Source organism: Sminthopsis crassicaudata, chromosome 2 (genome assembly GCF_048593235.1).
Source record: "Sminthopsis crassicaudata isolate SCR6 chromosome 2, ASM4859323v1, whole genome shotgun sequence".
Classification (NCBI taxonomy): Eukaryota; Metazoa; Chordata; class Mammalia; order Dasyuromorphia; family Dasyuridae; genus Sminthopsis; species Sminthopsis crassicaudata.
In genome coordinates, this window is record NC_133618.1 from 663,490,960 (window position 1) to 663,508,147 (window position 17,188).

The 17,188-nt window shown below is 42.0% G+C and overlaps 1 protein-coding gene across 5 annotated transcripts in view; it reads left to right on the forward strand.

Annotated features, from left to right (window-relative positions):
* ANK3 (ankyrin 3) overlaps nucleotides 1-17,188 on the forward strand; it is a 702,347-nt gene that overhangs the window by 553,512 nt on the left and 131,647 nt on the right. For all 5 annotated transcript variants that reach the window (XM_074297039.1, XM_074297040.1, XM_074297044.1 and 2 more), the window contains 4 exons: nucleotides 1,512-1,709; nucleotides 5,818-5,916; nucleotides 15,671-15,769; nucleotides 15,853-15,951. In XM_074297039.1, coding sequence (XP_074153140.1) covers nucleotides 1,512-1,709; nucleotides 5,818-5,916; nucleotides 15,671-15,769; nucleotides 15,853-15,951 — 495 coding nt within the window. The remainder of the gene's footprint in view (nucleotides 1-1,511; nucleotides 1,710-5,817; nucleotides 5,917-15,670; nucleotides 15,770-15,852; nucleotides 15,952-17,188) is intronic.

A 17,188-nucleotide genomic window follows, 5' to 3' on the forward strand; every position in this document is an offset into this window, starting at 1 on the left:
TTTTGTTTTGTATTCCTTTTCTGACTTTCTTTTTTCTTATTCTGTTTTTTTTATAAAAACAAATTATAAAATAAGAATAAAATTAATAACTAACATTCATATAACACTCTAAAATTTGCGAACCTTTATGTATATATTATCTTTTTTGATCCTTAGAGTTATCCTGAGAAACAGGTGCTTTTAGTATCCCCCATTTTCAGATGAAAAGAACTAAATTTGAAGTATACATGAGGAAATACTAAGTGACTAAGTCAGGACCACAGGGCTAATGAGGATGTGAAGCAGATTTTGAACACAGATCCTCCTGACTTCCAGTGCTTCACTCTCTGCAGTGCCCTGTCCATTTTGATGAGTCACATGGGAACACAAATATTTACCTTTCTATCTCCAAAAAAAGCTCCACAGTGAGGAGAACAATTACTCTTACCCATGTGATGGCCAGCCTGAAGGATCCCCGTTAGCAAAAGCTAAGGCCTGATGGGAATTCTGAGTCCCTGCCTTTACCCCTGCACATGATCGTGATGGACAGGCTGCAGAGTCTGGACTCCATGCTTAAGCCTGCATTGCTGCCCTTAGAGGGAGTGAGCTAGCCGTCGCTGCTGTGAGTCCTCCATCTGGCCATAAGCACACGAGCATCAGTGATTTCTTGGCCAGCTGAAGCCCCAAACTGAGAATAGGTCGGGGCTAAAAATAGAGCTGAAGCTCCTGTTTCTCCTCTACCAGGAGGAGCCAAGAGGAGTAGGGTTCACGGGAGTTGGGAAGCCTGAGTTCCCCAGAGTGGGGCGATTTATAAGCCCCCCAGCCCTAACCCATTACAGAAAAAGCATCTTTCTTGTGCAGTGGGACAGAGCCAGACGTGGCCGGGTCCCACCAGATGGTTACACACGAGCGATTCCAAATCCCTGACATGGCCAAGACCGATTCATCTTGAGAGCACCCACAGGACTGTTCCCTAGTCCGCAAACCGACTTCTGAAAACCAGTGAACGTATCACGATTTCAAGGATCTAGATTCAACCCTGTTCTTAGGCATTATTACTTAGACTTTTCCATTTTTCTTATGTGACTCTGGACAGAGAAGATGTCAATCTTCCCAATTTATCGAATTTCCTCACCTAAAATACCAGTCCAGGCCCTATTCCTTTTCCTTTATTTCTCTTCCCTCCTCCTTTGCAAACCTTGATTGGAACCACGCCTAAAAATTTGCACAGGCCCCTTGGGGATTCCTTCCTTGTCAGCTTATGTTTCTTGGGTAAATTGTTTATTTATTGGGTATCTCTTATGTACCAGTTAGGGGAAAAAGTGGGAGCACAGGATTTGGAGCCTTCAGTTCTCTATGATTCCGTTTCCAAAGAGTGATGGCCGACATGGGGTAGAATAAACTTGGGGTCCCTTTTTAAGAGCTAGATGAAAACTGAGGTGAAGGGACTGTCATGCAGAAAGCCAACCAGCCATAGGGCTGGCTCCATGTTGTTGCTTCGAAGTGCGTAATGAGATGTTTTCCGTTAACAGAACGGTTACACGCCGCTGCACATCGCGGCCAAAAAGAATCAGATGGACATTGCCACCAGCCTGCTCGAGTACGGTGCGGACGCCAACGCCGTGACCAGGCAAGGGATAGCCTCCGTGCACCTGGCTGCCCAGGAGGGACTTGTGGACATGGTGTCCCTGCTCCTCTCCAGGAACGCCAACGTGAATCTTAGCAATAAGGTAAATTATGTCGGCGTCTCTTGGTGTGACACGGCTGTCCCAAAACTTGTTGAGTTTGGGTTAGCTGGGTCTGAATCGCTAAAACCTCACTCGTGGATTGTTTTAAAAGAAATAGCCTATTAGGACTTAACAGAAGCTGCTTCAGCAACCAGTGTTGCTGGAGATACAAGATCTGCATTCCAATTCTGACTCGGCAGCTTGCTTACCCAAGAGCCCTTGGGGGTATCCATCCTCTCATTTGGGCCTCTCTTTTCCCAGCTACAATATAAGAGAGTTTGACCAAATGACCTTAAATGTCGCTTCTAACTCTAAACCTTTGCGTCACATTCCTAAGATTAGTCCCTCCAGTGAGGGAGGGGGGATCTCATCCCCGAAGCCATCCTTAGGCACCCTAGTCTTCCACAGGGACATGGCCACAAAGTCTGAAGGAGCAGCGAACCTGGGGGGAATCTGGACTGTTGAGTTTTGTTTTGCTTTTAATTGAAAGAAAGTCTGTAATTAGCACATAAATCATTTCTGCGTAAACTGACTTTCCTGAACTACTAGAGCTTGTTGAACATATTTTCTTCACTTAATTAGGGCAAAATTCTATATTCTAAAAGTTGGAAGACACCTGAAGAGTCTACATTTATTCCAGTGGTTTCAAATTTAAATCAAAACAGAGGCCACAAATCTGCACACAAGAATCTCCGTGAGCCACAGATTGACTTAGTCCTGAAATATAATGCTATCAGTGTTTTATTGAATTATTATTTATTTTGTTAACTCATTTTAATATGATTCATGCTGTATTTGAGAGTGTTGTACACCCCTCATCTAGTCGAGTCCTGGCTGAACAAGGATCTAGTATGTGTCCTCTGTGACAATTGGGCATTTCGTCTTAGCTGAAGGATGTCCATTCTTGCCATGTTTAAGAGGGTCCCAGAAGGACCATTTTGAATCCATCAATCAACATTTATTGAGCACCTTCTTATGGGTTAGGTGCTTTGCTAATCACTGGACACTATAACTTAGCTAATTTATATGTCCCATGTCCACACACACACACACATATACACACAGACACACACACACACACATACACACACAGATACACACACACATATACACACACACACACACACACACACACACACACACATATACACACACACACACAACTATTAGCTTATTAAGGAATGTATCTTATCTGCCTCTTTAAGTTCCCCACCAAACTCCCTCCCTCAATCTCCACCTTCCTAAAATATAACCTCCCCACAAAAAAGTCTTGCCCTAAAGGTTACTCAGTAGAAATAACAAAGGGACATTTTTCTAAATTTAGGATTTTAAATAGATCGGAAAGAATTTCCACACACATCCCCTCCCCAATCTAAATTCCTTAGGCATTTTTTTTATCTATTTGCTCATTTACTACAATTAAGCAAACTTAATTCATCAAAAGATATAGAAAGGACTCCAGCACAAACTCTATCAGTTTGGGTTTAATATTATTTAAAACCTGGTTATTAAAGATTTTTGGCTTTTCTAGAACTGAAGTCTGGGTAGACAATAAGGGGAGTCACCCAACAATGGGGTTGGGGGTCTGATATTATTTTTAATAGTTTTTATTTACCAGATATCTGCATGGGTAATTTTACAACAATGACAATTGCCAAACCTTTTGTTCTAATTTTTCTCCTCCTTCCCCCCCCCCCGCCTCCAGATGGCAGGTTGACCAATACATGTTAAATATGTTAGAGTATAAATTAAGTACAATATATATACACTTGTCCAAACAGTTGTTTTGCTGTATAAAAAGAATCGGACTTTGAAATAGTGTACAATTAGCCTGTGAAGGAAATCCAAAATGCAGGCGGACAAAATTAGAGGGATTGGGAATTCTATGCAGTGGTTCATAGTCATCTCCCAGAGTTCTTTCGCTGGGTGTAGCTGGTTCAGTTCATTACTGCTCTATTAGAACTGATTTGGTTCATCTCATTGTTGGAGAGGGCCACGTCCACCAGAATTGATCATCATATGGTATTGTTGTTAAAGTATATAATGATCTCCTGGTCCTGCTCATCTCACTCAGCATCAAGATTTGATATTATTAAATTTCTAGTTACTAAAGATCTGATATTGTTAAGGATCTGGTTAAGATGCTTTGAGTTCTTGCCTCACCTGACCTAATGTATGTGATTTAAGTTTTCCATAATAATAAGGGCTAGAATTTAGGTGATGGTCACTCTCAAGGACACTCTCGTCTTCTCACCACAGACGGGGACCTTGCAGAAGGCTCAGATCTTTTAGCACACCAGGAGGGAATTTCATACTGATGCCTCTTTTTACAATGAGCAAACTAAGGCCTAGAGACCCTTTTGTGTTACACACAAAGTAAATGTCAGAGGCGGGATTCAAACTCAGGACCTTCAGCTTCAAAGCAAGTGCTATTTCTACCATGCTGCACTGCCTCCTTTTCTCTTCTCCAGAAGACTGTGAGCTTCTGGTGAGCAGGGATCATTCCTTTGTACTTGGATCCTCAGTGTCCTGCACATAGCAGAGGCAATTAGGTAGCACAGTGATAGAGTGCTGAACCTGAAGTCAGGCGTATTTGAGTTCAATGAAACCTTGAATAAGCCACTTAATTTCTTTCTGCCTCTGTTTTCTCAACTGTCAAATAGAAATGGGAGGCAGGTGTGGATCAAGTGAGATTATTTGTAAAGCACTGGGTACATTGCCTGGCAAAAAGCTGGTATTTAATAAACATTTGGGGTTTTTGTTCCCCCCACACACACACACATATCATCCCCCAGTAGAATATGATCTTCTTAGTAGTAAAAGATTGTTTCTTTGTACTTGTACCCCCTAACACAGTGCCTGGAATAGAGTAGACGCTTAATAAAAATCGGTTGATTGATTTATACATGAGTCTGCCATTCCCTACAAACTCGCCCTTATTTCTCCTCCCAGTTTGCCAGGGGCCTGTTTCTATGGTGGATCCACTAGACCTACCCCCAACCCCATTGTTGGGTGACTCCCCTTATTGTCTACCCAGACTTCAGTTCTAGAAAAGCCACAGAATGAATCGGAGCCAAGGGATACTTTCTACAGAGTCCAGGAAAGCTCCCATTAAGACATCCTAAACTCCCAGACATCTAAACTCCCATTTGAACTACCAAAAAAAAGTGTGTCTCCAGCTTAGGGCAGCAGCTCACAGCCCTTTGACCAATTTTGTCGCTAAAAATACAATTTTCTCCTCAGGGAAATATACCTTGGAAAATTACCCTATAATTATCCTCTAATTGTGTCACTGTTTGGGTGCTCTTTCCCAAACCTTTTTTTCCTCAGGTCTGTAAGTAATGTACATGAGTCCTCCACCCTCAAATGGGAGGGACTTTGGCTGGGAATAACCCACTAAGAATGTGCCCCAACTCCTGCCCAGTGCAGGACTTCATCCAAAGGGAGGCTATGAATGTCAATCCAGACCCTGATTTCCCACCAAAATAATAAATAAATAATACACGGAAATGTTACTGTGCTTGTTACTCTGTTAACAATACCCCAGGAGTTTCTCATTTTTTCAGTGTGAGTATTCCCTGCTCCGTCACCGGCACACAGTAGATGCTTAATAAATGTTGATTGATTGATGGATCACGTGATGCACATCACAAACCCTTCAGATCTTATTAAAGGGTGCCAGGGAATTGCTGCATCCAAAAGCAATCTCTATGGACAAGCCTCTTCAAACATGGTGATAGATGCCACTTGGATCCATGTTCTAGAACTAGCTTATGTCTTGCTAGCTTTATTTTGAGAAGTCAGGATCACCTCTGTGTAACGGGGCACTGGACGAGCATTTTACTGCAAAAAAAAAAAAAAAAAAAAAAAAAAAAAAAGGTTTAAGGGATTATTGGGAAAATGAAATTTTGGTGGTATATAAAGTTTAAGTCGCTTGAGGACAGAAACATTCTTGAATATATCCTGATACTTAAACAGTGCTTGTGAAATGATTGGTTTATAAATCATATTTTCTGCTTTGTGTTCTTATTATTGAACTGATGTCTTACTATCTTATCAACTCCACGTATTTTTTACATACTAAGAGTGATTGGTTTTGTGCACTTTTCAGAGTGGCCTGACACCGCTGCATCTGGCTGCACAAGAGGACAGAGTGAACGTGGCGGAGGTCCTTGTGAATCAAGGGGCAGCCATCGATGCCCCAACCAAGGTATGAGCACCATTCCTTGGCTCCTGCAGCTCCATTACAAGCATAACTCCCCACTCAGCATATAAAACACCCGTGCAGCACATCCCATAATCCTCCTTATATGTCGCACATCCCATGTTCTCTTTATTAAGTTTTTGAACCATCTACTGCTTCTTCTCAAAGGAAAATGAGACAATATAATCCTACCATGTGACTTTTTAATTAAATAATTGTTATAACAAATAATAGCAATCTCCACAAAAAGGACGGAAATTAAATAAGGAATAGGTCACAAAGGAAGCCATATGATACATGCTCTATAAAAAATGTGTATACAAATATTATTATATTATTAACAAGAATATATATCGCTACAGAGTATATATTAAAGTATAAAATATATGATAGTTCACACATAAATAATGTTTATTTGAAAATTTTATATGATATAAAATTCCCGTTTTATATAAGACATATTTCTATAAAATTCAACAAAATGATCATTACACCATCAGAGTCTAGGCCCCCCTTCTAATCTCTATCTTCTCTGCACTTAGTAGATTTCAGTGTTTATTTTACATTGTCCTAGTAGGTATATATGTTGTTTTTTCTCATTCTGCTTTCTTTTTCCCTCCATCCTTTTATAGAAATGATTTCCTAATGATTTCGCTAGTCTTATTTGTCATTTTTTATACAGCAATAATATCCCATTATGTCAAAAGGCTGTGTCTTTTTCAATCATCTGCTGGTTATGGGACACCAATGATAATTGCAACTTATCAGTATTATAAATAATAAATAAATAGAATAGATAATAGGATAATAAATAGAATAAATAACAGAATTGGATGGTGGAAAGGAATTTGAGGGGCCATGAAGGGCAATTCACAACTGAACAAGAATCCCTGTGATAATGTTTTTGTACACAGAAATGCCTTTTTAAAAAATATTAATAATATCCTTAGGGGAGATCCTTTGTTGTGGGATCACTGAGATAAAGGATCTATTCAGTTTTGTAGCTCTTAAAGCATTTCAACAATATGAAACTTTCTGCTCAAATACTCTTTTTTTTTTTTCATTCTGTGGTTGTAAATCCCTAACAAGGTAATAATAATAGAGGGGGACAGTGGTTAGATGGTACAGTGGTTAGAGTACCAACCCAGCCTCAGATACTTATTATCTGTGTGACTCTGGGCAAGCCATTCATCCTGGTTGCCTCAGTTTCCTCATCTGTAAAATAAGCTGGAAAAGAAAATGGCAAATGACTCTAGTATCTTTGCAAGAAAACCCTAAATGGGGTCACAAGGTTCAGACATGACAATAATGACTGAGCAACAAAAATATAGCACCTCCTATGTGACAAGCACTGTGCTATGTGCTTTACAGGTATTGACTTATTTGATCCTCACAACAGTGCTAAGAGGTTGTTACTGTTATTATTTCCATTTTATAGATGAGAAGATATAGACATATCTTGTTCCAATAGGTTAGTCACTAAAGGATAAAAGCCTTTTTTTAAGTTCATTATAAAATCTACAAATGAAACATGCACTTCTGTTTTTATAAATGCAGATAACAGGACTTCTCAAAAAGGTTTAACAACGTTGTTACTTTTTTGGAATCTCTCAGTGTTTGTGACGCTGATGTAGAAATAATGGATAGTTCATTGGGTGTGAAGTCAAGAAGATGGCTTCAAATCCCACCTTAAACACTAGCGGTGTAACTCAAAAAAAGTCACTTTAATTTTTCTGAGGCTTGATTTCCCTATCTGTAAAATGGGTATAAGAAGATAAGACCTTTAACATTTGCCTCACAAGGTTGTGGTGAGGATTAAATGAAATGTAAATAGTGCACTTCCCAACTCTTCAGCCACTAGAGAAACGAAACAACAGTTATCATTATATATGCAATCATGTTAAATGTATATTATATACATATATTATATATTAGGTATACATATGTGAATGTATAATATTCAAATTTCTTTTCCAAGTCTCATAGGTCTTCCTCAGTGACCTCTGATGAGGTCTGGGGCTCCATTTCTAATGACCAAATCTGTCACTTCCCTAAAACAAACCATTAAAGGGATTCCACATCCACGGCCAGGATTTCAAACTTTGGGACAGAGGCGTACCAGAATCTCCCAGTTCCTCTGGGACCTTCTCAAAGATCTGATGATGCTCCAGAAAGCTGTCCTTGTTTAGAATGCCTTCCCTGTCTGAAATTGTATCTGAATAGGAAACTGTTCTTAACCTTTTCCTTCCTTGAGAAATTGGTATAATTTCGGTCTATACTTGTTTTCTGACAAACTTATCCTATAATATATCCTTTTTAATAAGAAGAAGAAGAAAAGCTATTTCTATAGTTATATACATATAGCTATATTTCTATATAAATTTCTATAGCACCTACTATGTGCTCAAACACTCTACTAATTGCTTAACAAATATTATCTCATTTGACCCACACAACAACCTGGGAGGTGAATGCTATTATTATTCCCATTTTACAGATAAAGAAACTGAGGCAGATAGGGTTTAAATGACTTGTCCAGGATCATTCTGGGATTTGAATTCAGGTCTTCTTAGGTCCACCACTTTATCTACTAGACCTTGTGCAGCGGTGTTTTTAACAGGTAGGGCCAAATAAGGCCCATTTAGTCCAAAATTTCTTTTTAGAATGTAACTTCTCAGAAGAACAAGCTACTGTTTTTCTGTGATTTAATACTATCTATAACAAGAGTTTTGTAGCCCATTAATAAATACAATTCTGAGTAAAGCGAACTTCAAGCATATTTGCTGCCGACACTCTGACTTGAGAGACAGATGCGGGTAGACCAGCAGTCCCAGAGGCAGCCGACATGGTTTTACATTTTGTCTCTGTTTTTTAATGCCCCATTAATCTAACACTGTACAGAGTGGTTTCCTGAGGTGCAACCTGGGAGTGCACTAGAGGAAGGAATTTTAGTGTTGGGAGTACCCTGCACTGACCAGACAAAAGAAAAGTGTTCTGACATATTCAGGCCCAAGTGTGGTGCTGACTTTGTGAAATCCCAGTTTATTGTTGCCAGTGTTTTGTGCACCAACTCTCTGATAGCGTATGGTGAAGTCACTCTGAACAGACGCAGAGATATCACCAGAATCTGGGGCAGATTGGGAAAATCTCTTTGTCATACGGGAGGCAGTGGGAGATGGGGGAAGAATCAGTGCAAATCACTCCTAGAGAAAAGGGCATTTGAGATATCATGGCAGAATCCCAGTCGTGAAGAGGCAGAAGGACTTCAGTGGCCACCTAGTCTGACCCATCTCCCAGGGGGATCCCCAGCACGACGAAGCCGACCGTGGTCATTCGATCTCTGCTGGAAACCCTCCAGAGGCTGCCCATTTCGTTCTTGGACATCCCTGATTGTGAGGAAACTGGCAGAGGTTTTTCCTATCGTCCAGACTCAATTAGTGCTCAGGGTTCTTCCCTCTGGGCTCAAGAAAAACAAACTAATTTTGACTTCATATAGAATCACAGAAATCCAGAGTTTAAATTGAGCTCAGAACCTTTTTTGGTCCAAACTCTGCCCCAAAAGACTCCCCATCCAACACACCCAACAAGAAATCATCTGGTCTCTGCTTGCAGATCTCCAGAGAAATCCCAAACCTATTTTATTTAAATATTGAACTTTATTTAAATAACTAAAACTTAAGATAAACTGTCTGAAATTTGTTCTGTCAGCCCTAAATTTATTTTTTCCCCAACCTTTTCCCTTTGCTACTGATTTTGCCCACCAGGGCCAAGAGAAATAAATTTTCCACACAGAATCACAGGATTTGGAAATTGGAAAGGATCTTCATTTAAACCCACCTTTATCCAAAAGGAAGCCCTTTCTATGATACCCAACAGATGGTCATCCATCTTCTGCTGAAAGACCTTCAAGGAAGAAGAGCTTCTTTCTTTCTTTTGTCTTTTTTTCTTTTTTTGCTGAGGCAGTTGGGGTTAGGTGACTTGCTCAGGGTCACACATCCAGGAAGCGTTAAGTGTCTGAGACCAGATTTGAACCTGGGTCCTCCTGAATTCAGGGCCGGTGCTCTATCCACTGCCCCACCTCGCTGCCCCCAAGAAGGAGTTTCTTTCAGAAAACACAGTGCAGCCATTTGCATCTCTTTGCTGACAATTGTCCTCTCTTTCTTTCCTCTTCCCCAACAATGTTCTGAAATGCTCGCACCCCTGGGATCCCCCACTTGGCACTGGGAAATTGTTATATCACTTTTCTCTCTTTTCAGACACATTTGGGCATCCAAGGCTAAGTTATGAGCCAAGACAATAGCACTTTGGGGACACAAAAACGCATTTGTCTGTTGTTGAGTCCCCTTATGTCATTATTTCTCTTTTTGTGTCTGTAGCCAGTCTTCCCAGCTGATGTAAGAGAGCATTGTCCCCTGGAGAGCAGAGGCAATTCAACAGCCTTTTACTAAGCACTTAGTGTGTGCTAAGTGCTCAAGGAGATAGAAAGGGAGATAGCTGCTAGCCCCTGAGCCCATGGAGCTGGCGTTGGAGTGTGTGGGCACAGGACTGGGAGTCTCCCAGCCTTCCCCAGCCCTCTTAAGCCCAGTGCTTTCGCTCTCTTTATTTCTTCCTACTTACCCTGCAGTTAGCTTGCTTTGTATTTATTTGTTTGTATGCCCCCCCCCCCTTAGATTGTAAGCTCCTGGAAGTCAGGGACTTTTTTTTTCTTAATAATATTTTATTTTTCCAAATACATACAGCCATTTTTATCAGATTTTGCATCCAAAGTTTCCTCTCTCCCTCCCTTATATCTGCCCTCCCTAAGACAGCAAGCAATCTGAATGATGAGATTTTTGCCTCTTTTTACATTCTCAACCTTAGCACAGTGCCGGGCACATAGCAGGTACTGAATAAATATTGATTATTTTGTGACTCAGGGCAAGTCGTTTTAATACTCTGTGCCTCAGTTTCCTCATCTGTCAAATAAGGGGTTTAAATTTACTGGACTCTACAGCCCCTCCCAGCCCTAAATCAATGACTTTATGATCTTTGTCTCTATAGCTTCTCCCCTCTCCTTACTTCCGTATTAAGCATATGTAGTAAGGGTTCATTACACGTGTGCTAACTGATGGTGAGTCAGCCTCAAGAGGGGCTCCTGTAGACTTTGCATCCCAGGTTATGGATGGAATATTTGCCTTTAAAGAGCATCTGCCTCTGAACCAATCTCTTACTCTCGGTTTCCTTTTTGGGGAAAGTTACCATCACATAAAGTGAGATGAGTCTGTAATTATCCCTTAATTATAATATTTAGACACATGGAAAGGGGGGGGGCGGGGTGAGAAGTTTCCCTATGGCTTTGCTGGGACATTTAACTTTCTAAATAAAGAAGTCGAAACCAATTCTGACTGAAGTAGCTCAGCACAAGAAGAAAGCTGGGATGGGCAGCGCTGGGACTCGCCATTGGGCTATTGTGGGAAATTCCCAATGGAAAAACTCCTTTGTATTTTGTTTATGTTTAGAGTTTTATTTTTGCTCTAATTCAGTCATTTCAGACATACCCAGATCTGTGTGACCCTATTTGGGGTTTTCTGGGCAAGGATAATGGAATGGTTTGCCATTTTCTCCTTTCGCTCACTTTACAGATGAGGAAACTGAGGCAAACAGGGTAAGGTGACCCGTGTAACCCTACGATGGGCTGTACCAGGAAAACCAATGAATATTCAGGGATCACAGAGTTGGAACGGAAAGAAATCAGGGGCCATCTAATCTAACCCTTGCTGGACAAGTCCAACACTTGAGAAATAAGGAAACTGAGTCCCAGATAGCTTGAGTGATTTACCCCCCAAGAATAAATAGATAATAAGAATTAAAAGTAGAATCTGAATCCAATTTCCTTGGATTCTAGGATGCTCTGCCCCTAGAAGGGAAGGAACCATCCAGTCTAACTCCATTTTATAGAAATTTAAGCCTGGAAGACTTAATAAGTTGATCAAAGTTACACAGGCACTGAGGTGGGATTTGAACCCAGGACCTGTTTTATAGGAAGAAAACAGAAGCTGATTCTTTTCTTTAAAAAATAAAAAATAAATAAAAAGGCCTTTTTTCATGTGTGAAATTCCTGTTTCAATATCCAAAAAATTCCCCAATTCCCACAAAACAGTGATTAATTATTGGGATTAGTCAGGCTCACATATAATGCACTCTTAAATGGATTGGAGTTTTGTTGACCATTAGGACATCTCCCTCCTTTTGAAAACATGTAATGCGGCTTTTGTGAGATGTATACATACTCGGGCTCCAGATGGATGTGGGCTTGTTATGGAGGTCAAGATCTTGAGACCCTTCTGTGTCCTGGATCATGCTCATGCACGAGTGTGTTGATGTCTGGCTACATCCATATACTCGAGAGAATGAAAGGAAGCATGGATTCTTAAATTTGTATTTAGAAATTATCTATATTTTGGAATATGTTTTTTATCCTGTCACAGGCTCAGAACATATATTACATGAAAATTATTCCCAAGACCGCTTTTCCTCTTCCATTGCATCTTATGTATTCCATTTCATTGATGTAGAATATGCTCTAATAGAAAATTCAGTTTCCAACATTTGAATTAGAAAAGGAGATTTCAGCCCTCTTGAAGACCTTCTTAATCCTTTAGCTTTCCCCAAAAGAGAAGATAGTTTGGGCAAAATTCCCAAGAGACGATTGACTACCAAAGGCCCAGATTCTGGCTTTGCAGCCCTTGTTTCCTCCAGGGGTCTTTGATGAGAACTGCTCGGTGATGTTTTCAGTGCAGAAGCGTATGGGACTAGGGGAGTGATCGTCCCATTGGATTCCCAATGGTCCCTCTGCAGAATTGTGTTCCATTCTTGGCGCCATATTTGAGAGAGGAAATTAATCAACTGGAGCATCCAAAGGAGGACTAAGGTGGTGAAGCACCTTAGGGGAAGAACTGAGAATGTTTGGGCCCGAGGAGCCTTATTATTGTGAAAGGGAATAGACTTGTTGTTCTTGGCCCCGGAGAGCAGAATGAAATGGAGGGTTGGCAAAGAGCAAGATAATTCCATTCATTATAGAAGAGGCCATCTCAGAACTTAATAAATGTTTATCGATGGATTGATAGCTTACGAGGTTGCCTTCATGGGTGTCCTTCAGGGAAACATTTGCCAGCTACATCGCACAGGGGATAAGGGACAGGCTAATCTGAATGACCTCAGAGGTCAGGGCCCTCTGGCCTCTGGGAGCCTGTGATTCTGTCAGTCTGACATCTCATGGGAGTGATCCTGGCTAGTTCAGTGTCCTTTTCCAAATGGCCTTTAAATCACCTCAACATTGTCCTCCTGAAAAGAGTCAGCTCCTTCGTATCGGGTTTCCAGGTTCTTTGATTTTGCTCTTTTGAATTCATATCCCCAATGATTAACATTTTTCTTGGCACATAGTAGGTGCTTAATAAATACTTCTTTCATTATCTGTTCATTCATTCATTCATCCATTCATCATTAATTCACTCTTTCATATGTTGTCACCATCATGGGATTGCTCCCAGATTGATTTCTTTTTCAACCATAGCAACTCACCAACTCTTGGATACTAATTCGTGTAGACCCTGCCTCTATCTATGCAGATCAATGAGCATTTATTAAATTCAGTGAACATTTATTAAATATTGATTGGTGCCATTTATTAAACACAAACTGTCATAGATATGAGGGTTACAAGTATAAAGGTAGAAGCCATCACTGTTCTCAAGGAACCTAGAGTCTAGGAGGGAGAGTGTCTACACTGACAAAATCTCCTTCCAGAGTCTATGTAGTAGGATGTGACTAGTCTCTAGCTAGCAGAAGTCCCTCAATGATGCTTCCTTAACATGAAGTGTGATGGAGGACATTGAACAGTGGGGGACCCTTGGCCATTTGGTTCCCCTTTATGCCTCCAGATGTCCACACCCACTGACCCATGCTCTCTGTTCCATCCTCACAAATGTCTCTTAGTTACTGCAGTAGCTTCCAGGACGTGGGATTTTCTTAGGATCTCCTCCAGGGGCAGTTGCCTGCAGCTTCCTTAGTTGTTTTGGCTGCCACATTCAGGCCCTTGTGGCCGGCCTGGTTAGAACTCAGCTAGGCCACTCTGGAAACCAGGTTCCAATCTGTCACTGGATCTGCATTCAGAGCTTCGTGGGCTAACTTGGCAGAGTCTGCTCCCTTGGTGCCCAAAGCCCAGGAGGAAGTTCACCAGAAGAGTGCTTTAGTGAGGGACCTCATACATTTCAAAACTACTCAAGATTAAGTGACAAAAACAGCCTGTGTGAGTCTGCCTGGGAACAGATCAAACCAAATCCCCTTCAAATGTCCATTTTCTCTGGAAAGCTCCTTCTGGGTAACTTTGCAGCCTGGACTCAGAGAGCCATTAAGTCCAGCTTCTTGCTTTCCCTCTGAACAAATCCGCTCTTTTCCTGGGGGATCAGCTCCCTAGGTTTTCATTGTCAAATGCACGTATCCCTTTTCCCTATCACCGTGTCTGCAAAAAAAGGCAAAAGTGAAGGTGGGTTTGCACTTCTGTGGATGTTGTCTGGTGCCCTGAGTGAGTTCCCAGTCTCTGAACCTGGGGGAGCAGCTCAGAACTAGCCAATGGTCAATGTCCTGGCGAGGAGGGAATAAATGAGGTTCCAGCATTGGGAGTCTCAGAGTCAGAGTTCTGGAGGCAGAGAGAACCTGAGAGAGCATCTCATCCCACTCTCTCAATTTACAGATTAGGAAACTGAGGCAAAGGGAAGGGAAGGTCACACAGATAGTAAATTGCAGAACCAGGAGAGAAAGCAAAGTCACCTGATTCCAATTACTCGAGGCCACCAGAGTCCCATAGAGTTTAGCCTCCCCTACTCCCCCAACCCCCCCCCCCCTCCGCACTTAACCACATCCTTCCAAGCTGGAACGGCCCAGCTCATACTCTCTCGTCCACAAGGTCTAGAGGCAGAATTCAAACCCAGCCTCAGGCACTTCCTGAGTGATCGGGACATGTCAGTAAACTCCCGGAGTCTCAGCATCCTCATTTGTAAAGGAGAGCAACAAGATGGTGCAGTGGACAGAGAGCCGGGCCAGGAGTCAGGAAGATATGAGTTCAAATCTAGCCTCAGACACTTCTTAGCTGGGTGATCCTGGGCAAGCTATTTCATCTTGTTGCCTCAGTTTCCTCATCTGTAAAAATGAGCTGGAGAAGGAAACAACAAACTACTCTAGTACCTCTGCCTAGAAAACATCAGATGGGGCCACAAAAAGTCGGGCACGACTAAAATAACTGGACAATAACAGTAGCAAAAACAGGAGATTGGAGGAGATGTCTCTGAGGTCCCTTTCATCTCTGTTTATGATTCAATGACTCACCTTGTGAATGAATGAATGAATGAGTGAATGAATGAACAAATGAATCAGTGAGTGAATGAATGAGCCAGTACTGATAAACAAGGGTAAGATCTCAGCTCTGTCACTGACCAGGCGTCTTTCCTGACTTAATTCCCTCATCATTAAAAGGAAGATGATGTCATGGGCCCCTCTTTCTTCCTCACTCCATGGTCTGGAGAGTGGGATGCAGGGGCTGCCCAGGAGGGATGTCCTGCTGGACGGTGTCAGGTCCTCCCTCACTGGCCTCAAACCCAAAATGAGGTCTCCACAAGGCCATTTTTAAAGGCCTAAGAAAGGAGCTCGTTCCCACGGTGTATTCCATTTGCTGCTCTGTGCAACCACTGATTGCTCTGTGTGTGTGTGTGTTTTACCGTCACAGATGGGCTACACGCCGCTGCACGTGGGCTGCCACTATGGGAACATCAAGATCGTTAACTTCCTGCTGCAGCACTTTGCGAAGGTGAACGCCAAAACGAAGGTGAGGATCATTCCCTGGCTCCATGCAAGTGACTTGATGGTGGGACAGGCAGTAACGTGTTCCTTCTTTTATCCCTTCTGCAGAATGGGTACACACCCCTCCACCAGGCAGCCCAGCAGGGCCACACGCACATCATCAACATCTTACTGCAGAACAATGCTTCCCCCAACGAGCTCACTGTGGTGAGTGAAGTGAGAAGGGACCTGGGGTTGGGAAAGGGGCAGGAGATGGGCTCAGGCATCTCTCACACATGACGTGGGTCTCTCTCCTAAACAGAAATGGAAGAAGCCCTTCCTTGATGTAGTGGAATTCAGTCTCATTGCTGTGTGTATGTGGGGGAGTGTATATACATGTATGTGTGTGTATATATATAAGAAAAGAGAGGAGAGAGAAAGATGGAGATGGAGAAAAAGAGATAGAAAGGGAGAAATGGGGAGGGTGAGAAGGAGAGAAAGAAGGGAAGAGAGGGAGACAGAAAGGGAGCAGGAGAAATAGGGGAAAAGAGGGAGACAGAGAGAGAAAGAGAGAGAAGAAAGAGAGCAGAAACAGAAAAAGAGAGAGGGGAGAGAGAGAAGGGAGTAGGGAGAGAAGGAAAGAAGGATGGAGTGAAGGGAGGGAAGTAGAAAGAAAGGGAGGAAAGGAGAGAGGGAGGAAAAGAAGAAATCAGGTCCCTGAACTCTGATAACACCCAACTGAATGACCAACTAGTAGGACATGTATCTATGTGAGGGGGGAGAACAAGTGTTCTTGTTTTAGTGGAAGCCTCACGTAGACTGTCAAGTGTGTGAGTCTTCTGGTCCAGCTGCCCAGGCCTGTTTTAAACCCTGCTTTGGACTGCTGTGACAAGTACCACAGAAGGGGAGAAAGGAATTAGGTAGGCAGAAGACTGGAAGAAAAAGATAAATTTTCACCCATCAGTCTCATTGATTTCAACTCACCCTGGGTGTCCTTTGAGCAGGCACAACCTGTCTTAAGCAAATATATAAAAACACGGTAATAAGCAGAACATAAATCCATAATAGGCTATCCCAGTGAAAGGGTCCTAAAATCCTGCTCAAGTGTTCTTCCAGGAAAAATGCTACCTTTGTGTTTTGGCACCATTGCGTTGAGAGTAGCTGAAAGAGTGAGAATCATTCACTGTGTGTATTTTTATAACAGTGATAATACTAATCCTGACTTGTGGGATATATGATGCGATTGTCTTGACCAGACAGTCCATAAGCACGTGTCCAGTGCCCACTATGTGCCCGTCATTGTATAAGTGCAGATGTAAAGAAAGAACAAAAACAATTCTGGCTCTCGAAGAGTTTCTAATGAGGGACAAAAATGATCTTTGGCTTCAGAAGATCTGAGTTTGAATCCTGGTTCCAAATGCCACCAGCTGTGTGACTTTGGATAACTTTGTGACTCCGATTTCTT